Source organism: Phodopus roborovskii, unplaced genomic scaffold (assembly GCF_943737965.1).
Source record: "Phodopus roborovskii unplaced genomic scaffold, PHOROB, whole genome shotgun sequence".
Taxonomy (NCBI): Eukaryota; Metazoa; Chordata; class Mammalia; order Rodentia; family Cricetidae; genus Phodopus; species Phodopus roborovskii.
Genome location: NW_026125489.1, coordinates 13,074,069 through 13,094,217, shown reverse-complemented (window position 1 = coordinate 13,094,217; position 20,149 = coordinate 13,074,069). Strand labels below are relative to the sequence as shown.

Below are 20,149 nucleotides of genomic sequence, written 5' to 3'. Positions count from 1 at the left end.
AAATGCCTCTAAAGCTATGGTTCTCAACTTGGGGGGCGTTATGACCCCTTCCGGGGGCTCAAACGACCCTTCCACAGGAGTCACCTAAGACTATTACAGGACACAGATATTTACATTACTATTCATACCAGTAGCAAAAATCACAGTGATGAAGTAGCAACAGAAATAACTGTGTGGTTGGGGGTCAGCACAGCATGAGGAACTGTAGTAGAGGGTCACAGCATCAGGAAGGCTGAGAATCGCTGCTCTAAAGTCTCTTTGTGCCATATTTTAAAAACCCAGGTAATATTTCTGCTTAATAACATTTCCTCAGAGAAATGGATTAACCTTTGCAGTCTGTGTGCTAGGCGGGGCTGATAAATAATAGTCTGTACACCGCTGCCAGATTTGGATAATCTGCAGCTCTTGTGGTTTTGTAACCAACTATCAGTTGAGAAAAAAAAAATAGCAACTCCCTGCAGGAGTAGCTCAGTAGGCAGAGTTCTGTCCTAGAACGCATAAAGAATGAAGACTGATCTCCACTACTGCAAAAAACCAAGCTTGGTGATGCAATCCTATAATCCCAGCACTTGGGGGTTGGAAGCAGGAGAACCTAGGGATGACAACTGTCATCACCCACATAGAGAATTTATGATGATACTTTGCTTATGATCTGATAAAGCTTGTTTGAAGATCAGAGTGCAAAGCTAGCCAGAAACATAGAGGCCAGGCAGTGGTGGCACACACCTTTAATCCCAACACTCAGGAGAAAGGGGCAGATGAATCTCTGTGAGTTCAAGGTCACCCTGGGCTACATGTTCATATCACATGATACCCAAAACATTTATGGAAACTGATAGCGACGTTTGCATAGCTCCTAAATTCCCACCGGTGTCATCTGCCTTATATCTACAGTTATAAACCGTGCTTTAAAGTTTTTAGGTCATAAGCAATTGTCAAGATTGGAACTACTGTCATAATTTTGTTTTCCTTTTTCAGACTGTTGTCATTAAAAAAAAATTGTTCTGAGATAATTTTTATGGTTTCTTCACAGTTTTGCCCCTTCCACACAACATAAAGCAAAGCTTTGTTTATATGTGAGCAAAGACAAGAGTTTGAATAATCTCACAGGTCCAGCCTGGTTGGCTTTTGAGAATCATCGCAAGTGACATCCCTAAATATCGGGTTATTCCTTTTGGTGGCCATTGGTCAGTGCCTTCTGGGCTAGGATATACGTCTGTGATGGTTCAGGTCACTATTTCTGTTTCTTTCTTTCTGCAGTTTATTGCTTTTGCTTCTTTATTCTTCATCCTGGTTTCCATCACAACCTTCTGCCTGGAGACACACGAAGCTTTCAATATTGTTAAAAACAAGACAGAGCCAGTCATCAACGGCACAAGTGCTGTTCCCCAGTATGAAATCGAAACGGATCCTGCCTTGACGTATGTAGAAGGAGTGTGTGTGGTGTGGTTTACTTTCGAGTTTTTAGTCCGTATTGTTTTCTCACCCAATAAACTTGAGTTCGTCAAAAATCTCTTGAACATCATTGACTTTGTGGCCATCCTCCCCTTCTACCTGGAGGTGGGGCTCAGTGGGCTGTCCTCCAAAGCTGCTAAGGACGTGCTTGGCTTCCTCAGGGTGGTTAGGTTTGTGAGGATCCTGAGAATCTTCAAGCTCACTCGTCATTTCGTGGGTCTGAGGGTGCTTGGACACACGCTTCGTGCAAGTACCAATGAATTTTTGCTTCTGATCATCTTCCTGGCTCTGGGAGTTTTGATATTCGCTACGATGATCTACTATGCGGAGAGAGTAGGAGCTCAGCCTAATGACCCTTCAGCTAGTGAGCACACACAGTTCAAAAACATCCCCATTGGTTTCTGGTGGGCTGTGGTGACCATGACTACCTTAGGATACGGGGATATGTACCCGCAGACATGGTCAGGGATGCTGGTGGGGGCCTTGTGTGCTCTGGCTGGAGTGCTGACAATAGCCATGCCCGTGCCTGTCATTGTCAACAATTTTGGAATGTACTACTCCTTGGCAATGGCGAAGCAGAAACTTCCGAGAAAAAGAAAGAAGCACATCCCGCCCGCCCCTCTGGCAAGCTCACCTACGTTTTGCAAGACAGAATTAAATATGGCTTGCAACAGTACCCAGAGTGACACATGTCTGGGCAAAGAAAACCGGCTTCTGGAACATAACAGATCAGGTAAGGCACTATTTCAAACGTGTACCATGGAAGACTTTATAGACCAGTGTATCCTATAGGAAGCCATGCTTATTTGCTGTAAATATATTTGAGTTTTCAGTTTTACCATTATCAGAAAATGCGTGCTTGTGTGAGACTTGTGGATAACCAGACTGTAGCATCTCTGCGAGTAGATCTGCATAGCAGGCCTGTGGGGTTTTCTAACACTGATGGGAATGACCTCTGCTGATGGTGCCAATATTTTCTTTTGCCCATTTGTTGCTTCTGTGCCGGTGTTTCTTTGTTTCTCTGCATGACGTGATGGTATGATCTTAACCATTTTCCATTATTCATTCTCAAAATGTTTACCTCCATATCATTTGGCTTGGTGTGTTTGTCTCAGTTTTACCTCTGCCACATGGTACTCTGCATCTCAACCTAATTCGTGAGAAACGGTTACTTACGGGGAATGGATGCTTACACATCAAAAGCCTAGACACTAAAGAGGTGATGTGGAAGACAGATATTTCAATAAGAAACCTCATTATTAGTAATATTCTAGATCGACTAAATTTCCACTGTTTTAAAATTAGCTAGTACTTGGCATTGGTAGTGCATGCCTTTAATCCCAGCATTCAGGAGGCAGAGGCAGGTGGATCTCTGTGAGTTCGAGGCCAGCCTTTTCTACAGAGTGAGTTCCAGGACAGGCTCCAAAGCAATACCGAGAAACTGCCCTGAAAACACAAAAACAAAAACAAAAAATTAGGTAGTATAATGCAGCCTAACACTTTCATGATACATAATTACATATAATACAAAAAAAAAAAAAAAAAAAAAAAACCAGTAAATAAAACACCCACCATTGTTCAGTGCACAGGCAACATACCGTGGCAACCAGTGACAAATTCCATCTCTTTCTGGCAATCATCTCTAATGGCATTGTGCCTTGTTCTCTGTTCCCTTGTAGAACTGAATTTTGAATATTTTACTGCTTGGCATTTGCTGGAATGCTCCCTGTATGTTGTACATAACCTACAGCTGATTGATTGTAAGTTGAGAGTCTGTCTGTCCAAGCCAAGTCAGAGGGAGTTCTTGCTTGTCTATTATGTCCTAGTAACACATACTATTCTTCAAATTAACAATTTAAATAGCTTCCTTTGAAATTTTAAAGTAAATATACAGCAATATTTTAGATCTACTTGAACTATTATATGGGAAAAAAAGAAAAAGAAAAGAAAGGTGGCTAATGATCTCATGTCCCATTTAGAAACAAGGACCACCTTAGCTTCTGAAAAATTTTATGAGGTAAACAGAAAATTCAAAGTTGTGTGACCAGGGATGAAATGCTGTTCAGTTTTCCTTGGCAGTTCTTATGTGCATCTTGGAATTTACCTGCAAAATTTCATCAGCACATATCTGACAACTATTAAGAATATCTATCTGAAAGGGGGAACTTAGCTAAGGCTGCTCTCAGTGTGTTTATGCAGAAGCCTCAAGGAAGGCATGGAAAAAAAGGAAATATCTTCATCTCTACTCAATGCTGTAATATCAAGCTAGTGTGCAGGCTGGTATAGATATGTAGGAAGCCTTTGGCAAGCATGCAGAGGTAAACACTTCCACAGACATAGGCGATCGTGCTGTATGCTCAAGATGGTTTTGTGACTTCAAAGTGGGATGTTATTGTGCTTTGGGATTACTTTAAGTTTTTTTTTTTTTTTTTTGGCGGAAAATTTAATTTCAGGAAGGTGGGGAAAACATGTCTCTAAGAAAGATTGAGTGATTTTCCTTAAAGATGCTATACTTGTGGCCGTCCATTTGTAGTATCAGAATAACATGTAACAAGTTACAAGTTACATGGTAAATTTGTACTAATTCATTACTGCATTTGTTTTGAGTTCATGCTGCCTGTGTGAAAGCTAATTACCCATGAGACAGATTCCAAAAACAAATCAGACTTTTGTAGGGAACACTTCTCCCCCTTTTCGATACATTTCCATTTTACTCCGTGTAATTTTTTTTTCTTTATTGTGGTGAGTATTGTGATGTGATTACTGTGTTTTGTATATTGAGTGACTGGCCTACAGGTATCTGTTGTAAACTCTCTGTACTGTCTCATTTCCTCATCCATCACTGTCTGTCAATGGGCGTGGTGCTGTGACCAGTGTTATCAGGTGACGACAGCACAGGAAGTGAGCCACCATTATCACCTCCAGAAAGACTCCCCATCAGACGCTCTAGTACCAGAGACAAAAACAGAAGAGGGGAAACGTGTTTCCTGTTGACGACAGGTGATTACTCGTGTGCTTCTGATGGAGGGATCAGGAAAGGTAGGCATGCATTTAATCAAATCATAGTAGGTAACTTCGCCAATAAAAGTGATGTAAATCCTCATTCATCATTTTCCAGGGAACGCTGCATGTGGTATTCTTTTATTCTCTCCATCACATCTTCTCTCATTATTACGCACTTTGTAATACTCATTATGACAGACTACTTAATTGTTACATGTAAAAAGCACCACCCTTTATTCTTTATATTTTCTTCATCTTTGCAATTACCATTTGTCTATGGGTAGAATTTTAACAGAATAGGAAAACATCATTAAGTCAGTAATAAATTATTTTAGCACAATGCTTTTTAGCAGTCTTTAAAAGTTATTTTTTGTTTGAAAACAATACTCACTAAGTGGCTCTATGACTATATTTGTTAAGTAATTGATGGCCATTAAACAATTGATAAGGCATATTATTTTTCAAATGAAGGAAATAAATGCCCTTTAAATATCTTTCCCAACAACTGCCCAGGTAGCTAATACCAGTAGCTTCCTTGACTGTCTCAACGAGCAAGATCCTCTGCTCTGCCATGTGAATATTTTTAAAATCACTTGAAAGGTCACTTGTGTGGTTAAAAATACGCAAGTAGGCCCAATAAAATAATTTTAAATCCAATAATATTTTCAGTAGACACTAAACAGTACTTAACATGTAGGAGATGATAAATATTTGATGACAAATTAAAATGTTGAGTAAGTGTCTTTGTTCAAGAACAGGTAAAGATCTACAATGATTTATTAGCCTCATTGACTAAAATCCAAACAGAAACTTCCATATTTTGTTATACTGTATTCTGTAACTGATGTCCATGTTTGTCACGCAAAGTAGTTTTTCTAATTCTTCAATGTTTTAAACTTAAAATGTATGTTTTGTGATGTCTTCCTTAAAACATACCTCATAACTCATACTTTCATCTCTTCTATACATTTCATTTCTTCTCTGCTTTGATGTCCTTGAACACTGGAAGCAAAGACAGAGGACTCTGTTGTATTTTCATTTTTTTTTCTGCTGAGTAATATTTCAGATAATTCTTCATCCCAACCATTTCCATCATTTCCATGTGTTCCTTGAACAAAAATGTGTTGCAGTCCTCTGAGTGGGTTTCTTTATTATTTTACATTTACATATGTGCTAGAAATAAATATTTTATGAGGACAGCTAAAATCTTACAGTATTTGAGTGAAATATATGTGCATACATTAGGCAGTAATATCTGTGTTCAAAACACTTTTCTTAGTGCAAATATAACTTGACAAGCTTTGTCTTTGTATACATGCATGTATATATGTGTGTACACACACATATATGTATATGAGATTAAATATATATTCATTTTTATGCATCTTTCATTATAGTATTACATGCAGGGCTTATACAAAGGTAATGTGTTTAAAGATCTTGTTACAAATTTTCTTCCACGTCAAATAGTACTTTCTACTTTTGTTAAGAAATGCCTGACAAAGGCTCTGGACACTACAAGATAGCATGTTAATATAAAATTCTATTGTAAAATTTCAATTTTATGAACAAAGCAATTAATAAAATAGTTATTTTGCATGAAAACATGTTATTTTATTTCACAAATGAAAATTTTATTTTTTAGTGAGGACTTGATTTTTGTAAACTGGTTAACCCACAGTACTTCATCATTCTTTACCACACCAATTCCCACACATCCTTGTTCATTTCTTTCATAGCCATATGTTTTTTCTATGTGGGCATTGTTTCTGGAAACACTTAACCGTTTTGACTTTTGTCTTCTACTGTCACGAATACCACAAAGTCATCCATTGACCCTCCTCTTTCCTTCACATAGCATGTAGAGTTCTTTTATTCTACCCAAATATTTATGTCCTATAGGAGCTACTTGCTTTTCAAGTTGAGTTTTCTACTAATTTTATTTCAAAGTTCAAAAATTTCTCTCTGTATAAGTTTAAAAAGGAGTTATTGGATTCCTGCTTGTTATTTTACATATAAATATGAGAAGATTTCATAATGGTTTTAGAGAAAGGATTCATTTAAAGAGTAACTTTCCAATACTTAAGACCTTTACGTTTCTTCACAACTGCTTTTGAGCAGCATATCATCCAAACTAAAGCCTTAATGAATAATTTATATATATATATATATATATGTGTGTGTGTGTGTGTGTGTGTGTGTGTGTGTGTGTATACACACACAAAACAGTGTTATATGTAATATAAAACCTTGATATATATATATATGTGTGTGTGTGTGTGTATGGACACTGATATATATCTCACTGATATATATAAACACAAACACCCACACACATATATACTTAAAACAGTGTTATATATAACACTGATATATATGTAAACAACATACACATATATACATACACACACACACACACACATATATATATATATATATATATATATATATATCAGTGTTGACATTACTCCAATTGAGCACATGCTTCTAAGAGTTGAATAAAATGCGAGCTTCATATTCTGATGTTGATTCTAAGTAGGTTTACTATTGTTTATTTTCATGAGTAACTTAGATTTTATATTTAAATAATCATTGATATTTTCAGTCACTCCAGGAAAAGCTTAATTAAGTAGAAAATGTATCAGAATTTCTAGTCAGAAATATTTATAGAGTAGGTAAAACTAAAGATATATAATGAACATGTAATTTTACTAATTAAATACTTGTTGCTAAAAGAGGAAAGCTTTTTCAAATGATATTAAATTATAAAAATGAAAGGATCTGTAACAAAATAAATATTTACTTTAAAATCTATAATTTGGAAGAACAATTAACATTTAGCATAGCAACAAGATTCATCTATCACTGGGTGAATAAAATAAGGTTGTCTAATAGATCATTACATTTCTGAGAGTTGTATAAGGACCTTGGGGGCATAAAGTACCCTTTTTGATGCATATACACCAGTAATTAACATTCATCAATATCTATAATCTAGTTTATGTGTTTTAGGTCACATAATCAACTTCTACTTCATAGGAAAAATCATTTTCTCTGTAGTTTTCAAAGTTAAAATACCAGTCACTTTAGAGAAGAACAGTAATAATGAAATTATCATGTGCATGGTTTCCATGCGAGGATAAATTACTTTCAATTAAAAAGAAATGAAGGTATATTTCCATTAACTATCACATCACCTAGCAGCATGGAACGAAAACACACCCTCTTCAGTGTTCTATAATAAAGGATCCTAAAAGAACAGAGGCAGGTAAATGTGTATTCAACAGAAAGTATATCCCACAATCCATTCTTGTAATTACCTAATGGTGTAATGCCTATTCACAAAACCATTTAGCAGACATCCAGTCTACTGGATATCAATGTGTATGCATGTGGGTAGGGAGTGTTCATTCCTTTTCTCTCCCGTTCATCCAGTGTTAGCCTGTTATAAGGTTGTTATGGAGTCTGTCTTGATGCGTATTTGTCTTGGCCTCTCCTATGTCAGATTAATAGACAAATTACTTCAGTCCCAGTGGAAAGCAGTAGAGGTGTTACAAAGGACTCTTCTTTCTTTTCTCTCTGCCCCACATTCAGCAAGCACACTAGAGCCCATGGAGAGTGCTACACAGTCTAGAGGAGACCCAAGGCAAGAAGCTCACTGGGATTGTGTGCATTTACTCAATTTTGGTTGCCCTACAGGAAGTTCATTTCCAGCCCTGTAACTGTTCGGTGGAACTGCCAAAACGTTCATTTCCAAAACTGTGTGATAGGACCCCCTTTTCACTCAAATGTCTTGCTTTCTACCTCACGTCACACTTTATAGGAGATGCACCCCAAACTCATTCAGTTGCCTCTAATGCTCTACTGAAAAATGCTACAACATGTGAATCCCTCCAAAAGTCACAGGATGGGGTAACTGGCTGAGTGGTTAAGGAAAACAACCAAGCCAATATTCTTGAAAAGCTGTTTAATCATTTAAGTACATGGATATCACTAGCAATAGATCAGGTGGGAAATTTGGATTAAGATAAAATTTGCCTCAATTTCTAGAGGGTGAAGGAAAGAAATGAAGTCATCTGAGAACATCAAATTCACTGAAATTATGACTCAGTTTACATTTCATTTGCTTCTTTTTCATTTAATTTTATTACCTAAGGTATTGGTAATATGCTTTCCATCCTGTATCACCTGGATAATGGCACCAAATGCCATTATTAAATGTGAATCATCCTTTTAAACTTGTAAAACTCAAAGGATGCATATGTTGGAAACAAGTGTACACTTCAAGTTAAGCATGCTTCAGTTGCTATTAATACTAAAATTTAAAAAAATGAAAAATAGCTCATGTGTTTTTAATTTTCAGAAACACATCCTGAACTTTAGAAGAATTGAGTCTGTAATCATCTTTAAGTAGTTGTGCCTAAGTTTTAAAAGTTCTTATAGTCTCTATGCCCAACTTACTTCAGTGCTAACTATAATCTGGACATAAACTCGTTTTGGAATTTTGTAGCTCTAATTTGTGATAGCTGATTTTAATAGTTTCAGAATGCCAAAAACAGTGAATTTCAGTTTTCAGATATATGAATTGTCTCAATATTGGATCCTCCACAAATGTTTTGAGCACAAAAATAACACTTTTGATTACCCTGCAAGGTATTATTTGTCTCTGTCTATTTTCTGGTTGAATTCAACTGATGTCTGTGCATTTTTTCATAAAAGGATATGAAAAATCCCGAAGCTTAAACAACATAGCGGGCTTGGCAGGCAATGCTCTGAGGCTTTCTCCAGTAACATCACCCTACAACTCTCCTTGTCCTCTGAGGCGCTCTCGATCTCCCATCCCATCTATCTTGTAAACCAAACTGCATCAATCGGCTAAATTATATCAACACAAGTGCTGTTTACTCTGTAATGGAAATAATTAAATGTAGAGTTTCTCTAAGCTCCATTAATACAGTATAAATCCTGCATGGTATTACTATTTGAAGTCAGGAATGCTACTTGAGTAGCTAAAACATCTCATTCTGGCTTTAAAGGTGACCTGAAGTAGTGCTACTACTCAGTATGAGTTTCCCCCCAGTCTCCTTTTGCAATACAGTGACCAATAGTGTCAGATATTGGCCAGTACACTAATGCATAACCATATCTTCAGGGAGATATACTTAAATAGTGTGCTTCTAAATGCCAACCACTTCACCGGACCTTCATTCCTTGTGACTCCAAACCGTTCTGAAGATGTCTGGGATCCTATCTAGATTGCACACAACATGGCTTTGGTCAGTTCATTTGCATGGACCATCTTGTCTGTATCACCTGAATACAATGTTGTAGATGGCTCAGGGTCCATGTCCTTGCTTCAAACCATCCTGCCGATGTGAAAGCACTGGTCGCCTGTTCTGCATGTTGAATTGTGGGGCAGGGAGGGTGCCCTTCTCCTTGGTATTTCCCCCCCCCCACCCTTTGATAGAAATACTTGTTTTAAATAGCTTAATTTCTTGATTGATTTATTTGTCTTAAAAAAAATGCTGTATTAGTGTTCTGAATGTTTTTGGTTGTTTGTACACACAGATAACTGCAAAGAGGTTGTCATTACTGGTTACACGCAAGCCGAGGCCAGATCTCTTACTTAATGACTTGGGGAAGGCACAAAACATGAGAGAAAGGTAACTGCTAGCCAGGCTTGAATTGTTCAGCCAGGAATTGCTGCTTGGTAATAGAGCCATTCCCCCCCCTCCCCCCGCCACTATAAGTCCCACAATTTTTCATTAGTTTCAGAGGTAGAGTGCTAAATATTACCTAAAGGTCTCATGTAATTTTATTTATGATTTTGTGTGAGTATCAAAGGTTACTGGTGTTCACTAGGGAGTTGTTATTTTTTGTTGTTGTTGTTGTTGTTTGTTTTGTTTTGTTTTGGACTAGCCTTAAAATTTGCATCAAAGGACTAACCAGACTTTTCAGGCCGTGTTTAATCAGGTGCTTTGTCCCGTGTGTTGTTTCTGTACGTCTGTCTTAGCTTCCTGTCTTAACTGCAAACGCCATCTGTCTCTATAGAGGGTAGATGTGCCCTGATAAGCTCTTTAAACTTAGTACTGATCTCCCTACCTCCTGCCCCCTGTCTTTGCTACTTGGAGCAGCCTCTCTGCTTTGTATACATATTAACAATGCTCTGTAGACTACCTAAATTACTAGGCACTGTGAATCTTTTTTGATGAGCAGGACTGAAGCAGCAATCTCACCATAGTCCTTGGTTGCCTACTGCAGTGCCGGTTTTTACAACCTAGCAACCAGCATTCATCACTACATTCCAGCAAATGTCCCTAGGGAGTCTTTTGCAGTCTGGACAGAGGATAGTCTGTTTACACATCCCTACCAAATGCCATAGCAATAGTGTGTCTGATATTTTGGGTATGTGAGGGAAGAAAAATGCCATAATATAATTGCAGCATAGACAATACTACTTTTGATGCAGTAATCCTTAAGAGTGTTAATGAATTCTTAATCCTTGTGTTTATTTTTGATAGAAAGACAATAGTCATTTTTGCTATTGGCTAAAGACATGTGTTAGTCTTCATTCCCAAGCCATAGAGCATGAGCTGCATGTCAGAGATCTTGTCCACCAATGCATTTACCCAGACGTAGCAATCTGAGATTTAGAAATACTGTGATTCCTTTGATAACACCACTCGTAGAACGCTATAACTACTCAGAGATTTATGGTAAAGAATTAATATGCTGTCTGGTGCTGCTGTTATTGACTGCAGTGTTGTACAGAATTTATCATGGATTTTTGACTGCTGAAAAAGGGACAATAAGATTTAGCCATACCAAGGATTGTACTGGAAACTCCTGCTACCGAATGTGCCCTGATGTGACCAGTTTATGATCAGAAGAGGTTCCCGCACCTTCGTGAGGCATTTAAAGCTTTTAAAGGAACTGTGGCTGGAAGTGAAATGGTGCTTGCCCTGGAAATATTCTGCTTCTCAACTGACCAGTGTCCAGGAAACAACTGTAAATACCAATGTGTACATGGGTCAACGGCTCTGACAATCTCAGCATAGGAAGCCAAGTTTGTGATTAGCATCTATGAAGCTTCAAGCAATGCCCACTAAGCTCTGAATGGCTCCTCTCTGGCTCATGGTGGTTTTGCTGAGAATTACACAAGGCAGTGAATTTGATGTAGTATAGGTCTGTTTTAATTTCTCTTATTTGTACATCATGTGTTGGATACACAGACACTGACTGCCTCGTTTTCTTGTGAGCCACTTACTTATATATCAGCCTGTCAACTGTGTTGTAGACTTTTAGTGCCTCCATATAAAAGCTAACTCATTTCTAGTCATATATTCATTTAGTTCTGTAAAAGTGTTACTATCTAAAAGAAATTCACCAACGGTATTCATAGTTTAAGTCTTTTGTCATTGTTACCTCAATTATAAATATTAAAATATAAATTCTGGCAATGAGAATATTTTTTTATTAAATGATCAAGGAAAATGTCAGTATATAGTAGAATATTATCAAATTATATCCTAAAATGTCTATTTTGCATAAAAGAGATATTCTTCAATCGATTCCTTTTTTTTCTTTTTTGGTGAGCTTTGTGGCTAATGAATCGTGTATTTGTCTTTAACACTGCTGTAGCTGAAACTGTATATGAGTTTTTCATCTTGCTTAATCAATGTTTCCAGAATCGATTAGTTCCCCTGGGATTCTGAATATACTATATAACCTTTATGAACCCCTGTATCGTGTACCTTTTGTGACATCTCAAGGTGCATGCCTAATCCTTGGTGATAAACCAATGGACATGTTACTAACTGAAATGAAGAATAAAAGGCAAATTAGCTGGGGATGAACTTGAATCCTACCTGATTAAATTATTCATATCACTCTTTCGGCTTCTGTCTTTGTGTGTTACTATTTCATCAGGGTCCTACGATTTTTCTGCTTCCTGTTTCCACCACACACACACTCATACATCCCAAGAAGAATGAAGGGCTCTTAAAATATCTAAAGTTATCATTTTCACCCAAATCTTAGATAACATAGCTAGTGTTTCCCCTGTTCTTTATGTCTTTGTGCTTCCGCTGTCTAAATTCCTCCTAAAAGACTATAAAATCACTAATCACTGTAGTATTCAATATTTACAGGAAATTTTTATGATCAAATACTAAAATTTTAGCTATATTTCTGACTCGCCAAAGTTCTGGGGCCAAATACTTTTAAGTTTATTAGCAGCACAGTTAAAGACCCTTCCGAAGGCACAACTGTTCATTTGCATTTTGTTTTGGTCACAATTGTCCCTGCAGTAGTTTCCTACATTTTAAATATTTACTGAACTTCTTGGTGTAAATTCTACTTTAAAACACGCCTTTGGTCTTTACGTATCTGTTTCCTACACATGGCGCACACATAGTACATAGCTGGCATTCCAGTCATAGAGCAGGAATGTACATAAATTTACCAACCACAAATCTGTTCTGTCTGTCTGCACTAGGAGGGAAAAGGTAAGACAGGAAAAAAAAAAAGAAAAAACCAAGGGGGAAAAGAATGTGGGCACTTTCAGATTTTGTCTCCAAAGCTGTTCAACGCTAATGATTAAGGAAAGACTTTGAAGCTGAGACTAGCAAAGGGGGATTTGCAAGTAGAATTACCTGGGAAGGGTTATTAGCATTTTGTTATTAACAAACAATGGTATCAGGATGAAAGTTTTTACTGTGAAAAGGAGAGCTAAGAAACAGAAGGCACACACACACATGCGCACATGCGTATGTGTTTGTATATATGTGTGTGTGTGTGTGTGTAAATATATATATATTAAAAAAAAAAACAGCAATATGTCATCATGACTCAAGAGTAAAGAGCCTGTGAGATGCTTCTGAGATTAAAGGCCTGGCAACTGGAGTTTAAGCTCTGAGCCTACACAAAGAAAGAGGAACTGACTGGCTGTGTGTTCACTGACTTCGGCACATACACTGTGGCACATACTTGCATAAAGAAAATATAAAAATAAATAAATAATCAGTCAAGACTGAAGAATAGCTTTCCAGTGAACTTTTCAGTGGTGGTGATACAATCTGCTTGAAAACATTTATAAGTAAAGGAATCATTTCAAATATTGAAATCCTTAGGAGTTAAATTTGATTAATATGTCCCTTGATATTTTCCATACTAAAAAGATTGTCCCCTTTTCTCCCAATTTTCATTGCCAAAATGAAAGTTTTAACATTTAAATATTATTAAATGTTAGATTTTATTAATAACTTCTATTTTGGGTTCAGTGAACTTAATATTGGTATAAAATTCCACCTCATTCTTTCTTAAACTACTTTTGCTTAGAGATATGATATTTCCATTGTTCTCTAAAACTAAATGGTTGAACCATTTATTGTAACATTTATTTTGTCAGTACAAGTCAAAGTGACTAATGACGGAATATGTCCAATGTTCAGATAATCTTGCTTGCATTATTTTAAAAATAGAATTTTTATTCTTCGGCAGCAGAAGGTACAGGGTTCTTCTCATTCCTCACCTGCATGTACACATGCTCCCCAACACCATGAACAGTCACTTGGCTTCAGTTGGGAAGTCTGAGTCCACACAGGGACATTATCACATGGAGTTCATGGTTCAAACTAGAGTTCATCATAGGCAGTGTGCATTCTATGTAATTTGAAAAATAAATAGTGCCTTGTATGTTCCTTGTGGTACCACAGAGAACCATTTCACAGCGTGAGGAACCTTTTTTCAGTAAGTTCAGTCTTTAGAAGAAGCATCTTTCATTTATTAATATACACTAAGTCACTTTATACCTTTTCATGATTTGATATGCTGCTTACCTTTTTGTCATTGTGACACAGACTAGAGCCACCTAGGAAGAGGGATCCTCAAATCAGGAAATGCCTCCATCATATTAGACTGTGAGGCACTTCTGTGAGGACACTATTTTTATTAATGATTGACCTTGGATGGCCCAGCCTACTGTTAGAGGAACTGCCTCTGGGGGTTGTAGAATAGAGCAGGCTGAGCAAGGCAGGGACAGCAAGCCAGCCAGCAGCATTCACCCATGGCCTCTGCTCCAGTTCCGGTCTAGAGTTTCTGCTGTAGCTTCCTTCCATAGAAACTTCCTTCCATAGAATAAACCCTTTCTCCTCCCAAGTTGGTTTTGGTGAATATTTTATCACAATGTCAGAGAAGCAAACTAGGTCACTTGATCACTCATTTCTTTTATTATTTTATCTTTATATGTACCACATTTTCTTTACTTATTAGGGGAGATTGCCAGGATCAGCTATTTCGAGATAAACAGGACAAAAAGAACACACACACACACACACACACACACACACACACACACACGTACAGGAAGAGATCTATTTTAGGACATTGGCTCATGGAACTATGGAAGCTCAGAATTCTCAGTCTGGTATTTGCACACTGGAGGTGGTGGTAGATTTCCACTGTGAGTCAGAAGGCCTGAAAACAGAACTCGGTTGAAGTTCTAGTTGAAGCCAGAAGGCCTAACCACTGGAGAATGGAACTGGAGTCTCAATCCAGCCTAAGGCTGCAGAACTAGTAGTAAGTACTGGTAATAGAAATCCAAGTCCAGGGGCATGAGAAGATTCATAAGGCACCTCCAACATTAAGTCAGAAGACCAAGCTCCATTTCTCCACTATTTTATTCCATCCAGTCACTCAACAGATTGGATCATGCCTACCCACCTTGGGGAGGGCAATCTGCTCTGCTCAGCCTACTGATTTAAATGTTAATCTCTCCCATAAATACCATCGGAGACAGAGCCAGAAATAATGTTTAGTCAGAATACTGGCCCAGTGAAATGACACATGAAATTTAGAGCTAGAAGTCTGCCTCTTGGGCATGGGATCTTCCGTTTCTCTAGAGCTCTTACCCAAAATGCACAGGGTCTTGACTTTGATCCTCAACACTCAGAACCCAAGGCAAACCAAACAAAAACAGAAACCCAAAATGTTCAGCTTATCCATTTGAACCCAGAAGTAAATCTTTAAGTGATACCTAACCTTCCAATAAGGATAACAAGAAGATTGTAATTCTGACAAACATTATGTAATTGGCTCTTGAATTCCCTCTTGTTCCACATCTGAAAATTTAACCACTGTGGAAAGAAAGCATTCAGGAAAATAACTGCTTCATTGCTAAATATGCACACACCTTTTCTAGCAATGATTTACTGAAGAACATTCTCATACATACTTACATAACATTTACATCTATTAGCTGCATAACTAATCTCTAGGTTATTTAATACATAGGGAAAGATGTGCTTAGATAATGCAGATCCTATGTCTTTTGGTATAAGAAACTGGAGCATGTGTGCCATTTTGTCTCTAGAAGGTGGTTTTCTGGACCTAATCCCTCACAGATACCCTTCAAATTCTGGTGTGACTGACTATATTATTCCAGTTTCATTTGAAAATGTACTAAATAATTCTGCAGGAAAGATGGTAAAATTCTCAAGTGGTGATTCTTTTCCTCCATAATAGCCAACAATTCAAATACTGCGCTATAAAAGTAATAGTACTTAAATGCTGTGTTACAATATTAATAATAATTAAATACTATGACACAAAGTCAGCAGATACTATGAATCATAATACAAAATGAAAATGAGAAAAAAATCATGTCTTATATTCACATGGATGAACATGCATACGAATGAGAAAAGACCCATCACCAGTTACATAATTGGTATAAGGCATTAGAGTTGCCCTGTCCACTATTCTCTCTGTGTTCCTTCATTTCTGTGATAAGAAATGTGTGATTTCTTATATTGTAAGGTGACACAAACCTTCATTCCTTAAGGAGTTAGTGCATCAACAGTCCCTTAGGACTTGGGAATTGTATTTGTCATTAAAGTTAGTCATCAGACAGAAATAGTAATGAGATGCCCTATGAGATGTTCCAGATAACTTCCCTTGAAAATCACAACAAGGCACCCTTGTTAATACACTAATAGTCTTATTTGCTTTAGATGAAGAGGAAATGAAGAACTCAAAGGAATTGAATAGTAGTTTGGGACTCTGGGGCTTCCATAAACACGATATCTCCTCTAGTAGAACATAAGGGAAAATAAAACAAATATTTCTACTGGGCCACTAGTAATGGGAGTGAGTAACACTATCCATATTTCTTCTCCTTAACTCTAGTTCTATAATCATGGTCCTAAGAAGAAACAAATTTGGGGTTGTTTCAGAGCAGATAGAGCCTTCTGAGAAGACCTGCATTATTCACCACCATGACACGATACAAATGAGCACCCCAGAAGTCAGTCACAACTATTGGACGGCTGTTGCTTCTAGATGGTTGTGGTCATGGCAAGACCAGTGAATTCTGTGTCACAAGCCCATAAACAGGCGTTCTGTCAGTCCTCAGATGGAGTTTATAGGCAAGAACAGTGCATTCAAGAAAGGTAAATCGTATCTAGAGTCCTGTATATTTTAGTAAAAATAAAACACTGCAATAAGGATGATTGGAGTTGTCCAGTGCAGTCAATTTACTACCCGGCCACTGTATGTCCATCCCTTCCGATGAGATGATGCTACATCAGCAATCCAGTGGGTCTGTGCCACTGGAAGATTGAACCTGCAGCAATGGCTGTAGCCTGGTCATTCTTGGTGAGTAGGAATATGCTTTGTTGAACTTGTTGATTTATAACCTAAACCCTACCACCATAGAAATTTTGTTCTTAATGCCATTAGTCAACGGCATTGGTTGCTTGGCAAAAGGGCTGATGTGGTTGGTTTCTTTTCTTTTCTTTGTTTCCTTTTCTTTTTTTTTTTTTTATAACTGTTTTGGCTTTTTGGTCTTTTTGAGGGACCCAAAACCCAGTTCCCAAGTAAATCACACATGGAGACTTATCTTAGTTATGAGTGCCTGGTTTTTAGTTTGGCTTATTTCTAGACAGCTTTTCCTATTTTAAATTTCCAGTCTAGCTTTTTCATCTGAGCCTTTGTCTTTCTTACTTCTGTATAGCTTACTTTCCTTCTTATTCCATAACTGTCTGGGTCACTGGGTGGCTGGCCGCTGTCTTCCTTCTCTCTTTCTCTTGCTGCTTCCTTTGTTTCTCTCATCTTTATCCTCTCTGCCTGATTCCCCACCCATCCTCACTCCTGCCTTGCTATTGGCTGTTCAGCTATGAACACAGTTGAGCACATGTCTTTGTTGCATGGATGTGGATCATTTGGGTATATACCTAAAAGGGGGATTGCCAGGTCCTGTGGTAAACTGATTACCATTTTCCTGAGGAACCGCCATACTGATCTCCAAAACGGCTGTACAAGTTTGCACTCCCACCAGCAGTGAAGGAGTGTTCCCCTTTCTCCACATCCTCTCCAGCATAAGCTGTCATTGGTGTTTCTAATTTTAGCCATTCTGGCAGGAGTAAGATGGTATCTCAAAGTTTTTTTCATTTGCATTTCCCTGATAGCTAAGGATATTGAGCAAAAGAAATAAGAGCAAAATAAAACCATCTCCGATCTATATAATAGTTTATGATGTTGCAGTTGTGAATGACAATTATAGAGAATTACTATTCTTTGTTTATATAACACATTACATACTTTAAGGAATTTTCACAGTTTGCCATTCAAGTTGATTTAGCACTGTTTCAGAATTATATGATTTCTTTTATAATATACACTATTCATGAAGTCTGTACTGATTCATCCATTAGTAAGTAATTATTGAACTCGAATTACTTTCCTAAACATAGTGCTTTAACAAACTAAATAAATTCTTTGCTGACTGAAAAATATGCTGTACTGGAGAAAGACATAAAGTTTATGAGAAAAATGCTTCTAGAAAGTGATTAGGTATATGAAGTATGTAAAAAAGGGCTGTGGATGTGGCTTTGTTGGTGAGATGCCTGAGTGCAGTACCTAGTGTCAAAAACAACAGGTGTGATAGCTCACATATGTAATCCCAGCTCTGGGAACAGAGGGTCAGGATAAGAAATTCAAGAGAATTTTTCACTATATGGTGATTTCAAGGTCTTCTTGGGCTATGTGAGACATTGTTTCAGATATAAACAGAGAGATAGGCAGACAGACAGACAGGGACAAGGCATTGACGTGTGGATGCTATGCCATATGGTGTCGTCACAAAAATGCCTTACTATGAAACAAGTTAGGGAGTTTTTAAATAGCAGGGGATGAAGATACAATAGCTTGGCTTGAGTGTTGGGAATTGAGTGAAATGAAGAGGGATATTGTAGGGTCTAGACTAGGTAAAGCATTTTAGGCCTCTGAACACCTGTAACTTTAGGTTGACTACTCACAGACCATTGTCACCTGTCGGTAGGCAGTGTGGGCAGACCTTCCCACACAGAGTGATCCAGCTCATCTTAAACCAGAATCCTGCCACTCCCACACACTGTGATTCAAAGACATTTCTCCCCTATCCTTGCCACAGGGCTGAAAATTACCACATATTTCATTCCCTTGAGTTAAGCATTGTAGGTTGCTGATAATTATCTGAATACCCTTCAAGAGGAGAGGCAAAATAACCCATTATCCATTAAAAAAAAAAACTCCTCTCAAATCCAATTAGCAGGAAGTCACTCACTACGCACCATGAGAACGGAACATGAGTAAGATGTGTTGAGAGGGTGAACAGCAAAATCGTGAACCTGACATTTCTGAGGAAGCCATCCTCTGAGGCAATCCCTGAGCAGCTGGGAAGCAGAGGAGGGCACTGGAATGGAGGGAGGGATATAACTGATCCACTCATGACCTGAGGTTTGACTCTACTCAGAGAGTGAATGTACAGGTATTAAGTAGTGGGGGAACCCTGGAAGCAGAAGCTCCGGGTCCTCAGGTAAGTCATGTCACCTGTTACAAGGCCGGAGGACCAGACTGAACAGTGTACACGCAGCGCTCCCTTAGGTGATGAGTTAAAGCATGTTGGAGTGCTCAGGTTACAGGAAGGAACAGTAGCCATCTATAAGACACAACAACATATAAGGCTTATCACCTGGGCGATCAGGGAATTTCCGGGGTAGCAGCCAGCTCAGTCTCATCAAAGTAGTCCTACTGAAATGTGATTTTCATCTCTGAGTATTTCATCCTAGTCATTAGTTTGGTCAACATCACTTAAACACATCCATCACTAAGTGATACATGGACCATAAACACATGCTTAGGACCCAGTCAATGCAATGATACTGTTTCTATGAGAAGTGTGGGGAGATACCTACAATTCAATGTAGAAAAGTAAGTTTTAAAGTCTCTTATTCACTCTTTGAAAAGAAGAGATAAAAATGAATTAAGACTCAGAGAAGCTAAGTCTAGCTCTGGGCCCTCAAAGCCTAGAGGAAACCTTCTGTCGTAGCCCTTTCTCCTTCTCCTCCCTCCCTCCCTCCCTCCCTCCCTCCCTCCCTCCCTCCCTCCCTCCCTCCCTCCCTCCCTCCCTCCTTCCCTCCCTCCGTTCCTTGGTTTAAGAAAATAGATTGCTATAATTACCTCAATTCTTTCTTTCTCGTCTCTTCTCTTTTCTTCTCTTCTCTCTCTTTCTTTCTTTCCTTCTCTCTCTCTCTCTCTCTCTCTCTCTCTCTCTCTCTCTCTCTCTCTCTGTGTGTGTGTGTGTGTGTCTTTTTATTTCTTATCTATGCAGTCCTGGCTGCCTGGAGCTCTCAAAGATTCAGCTGTCTCTGCC

At 38.1% G+C, this 20,149-nt stretch overlaps 1 protein-coding gene across 13 annotated transcripts in view; it reads left to right on the top strand.

Moving 5' to 3' along the window:
• Positions 1-11,529, top strand: part of Kcnc2 (potassium voltage-gated channel subfamily C member 2) — a 151,498-nt gene extending 139,969 nt beyond the window's left edge. For 5 of the 13 annotated variants that reach the window (XM_051176242.1, XM_051176240.1, XM_051176241.1 and 2 more), the window contains 3 exons: positions 1,261-2,188; positions 4,330-4,494; positions 9,178-9,397. In XM_051176242.1, coding sequence (XP_051032199.1) covers positions 1,261-2,188; positions 4,330-4,494; positions 9,178-9,314 — 1,230 coding nt within the window. In that variant the 3' untranslated portion in view covers positions 9,315-9,397. Of the gene's footprint in view, positions 1-1,260; positions 2,189-2,570; positions 2,675-4,329; positions 4,495-8,052; positions 8,300-9,177; positions 9,398-10,026; positions 10,122-11,219 lie in introns of those variants that run through there. The other 8 variants (XM_051176247.1, XM_051176251.1, XM_051176249.1 and 5 more) reach the window with 8 other exon arrangements.
• The last annotated feature ends 8,620 nt before the right edge of the window (positions 11,530-20,149 follow it).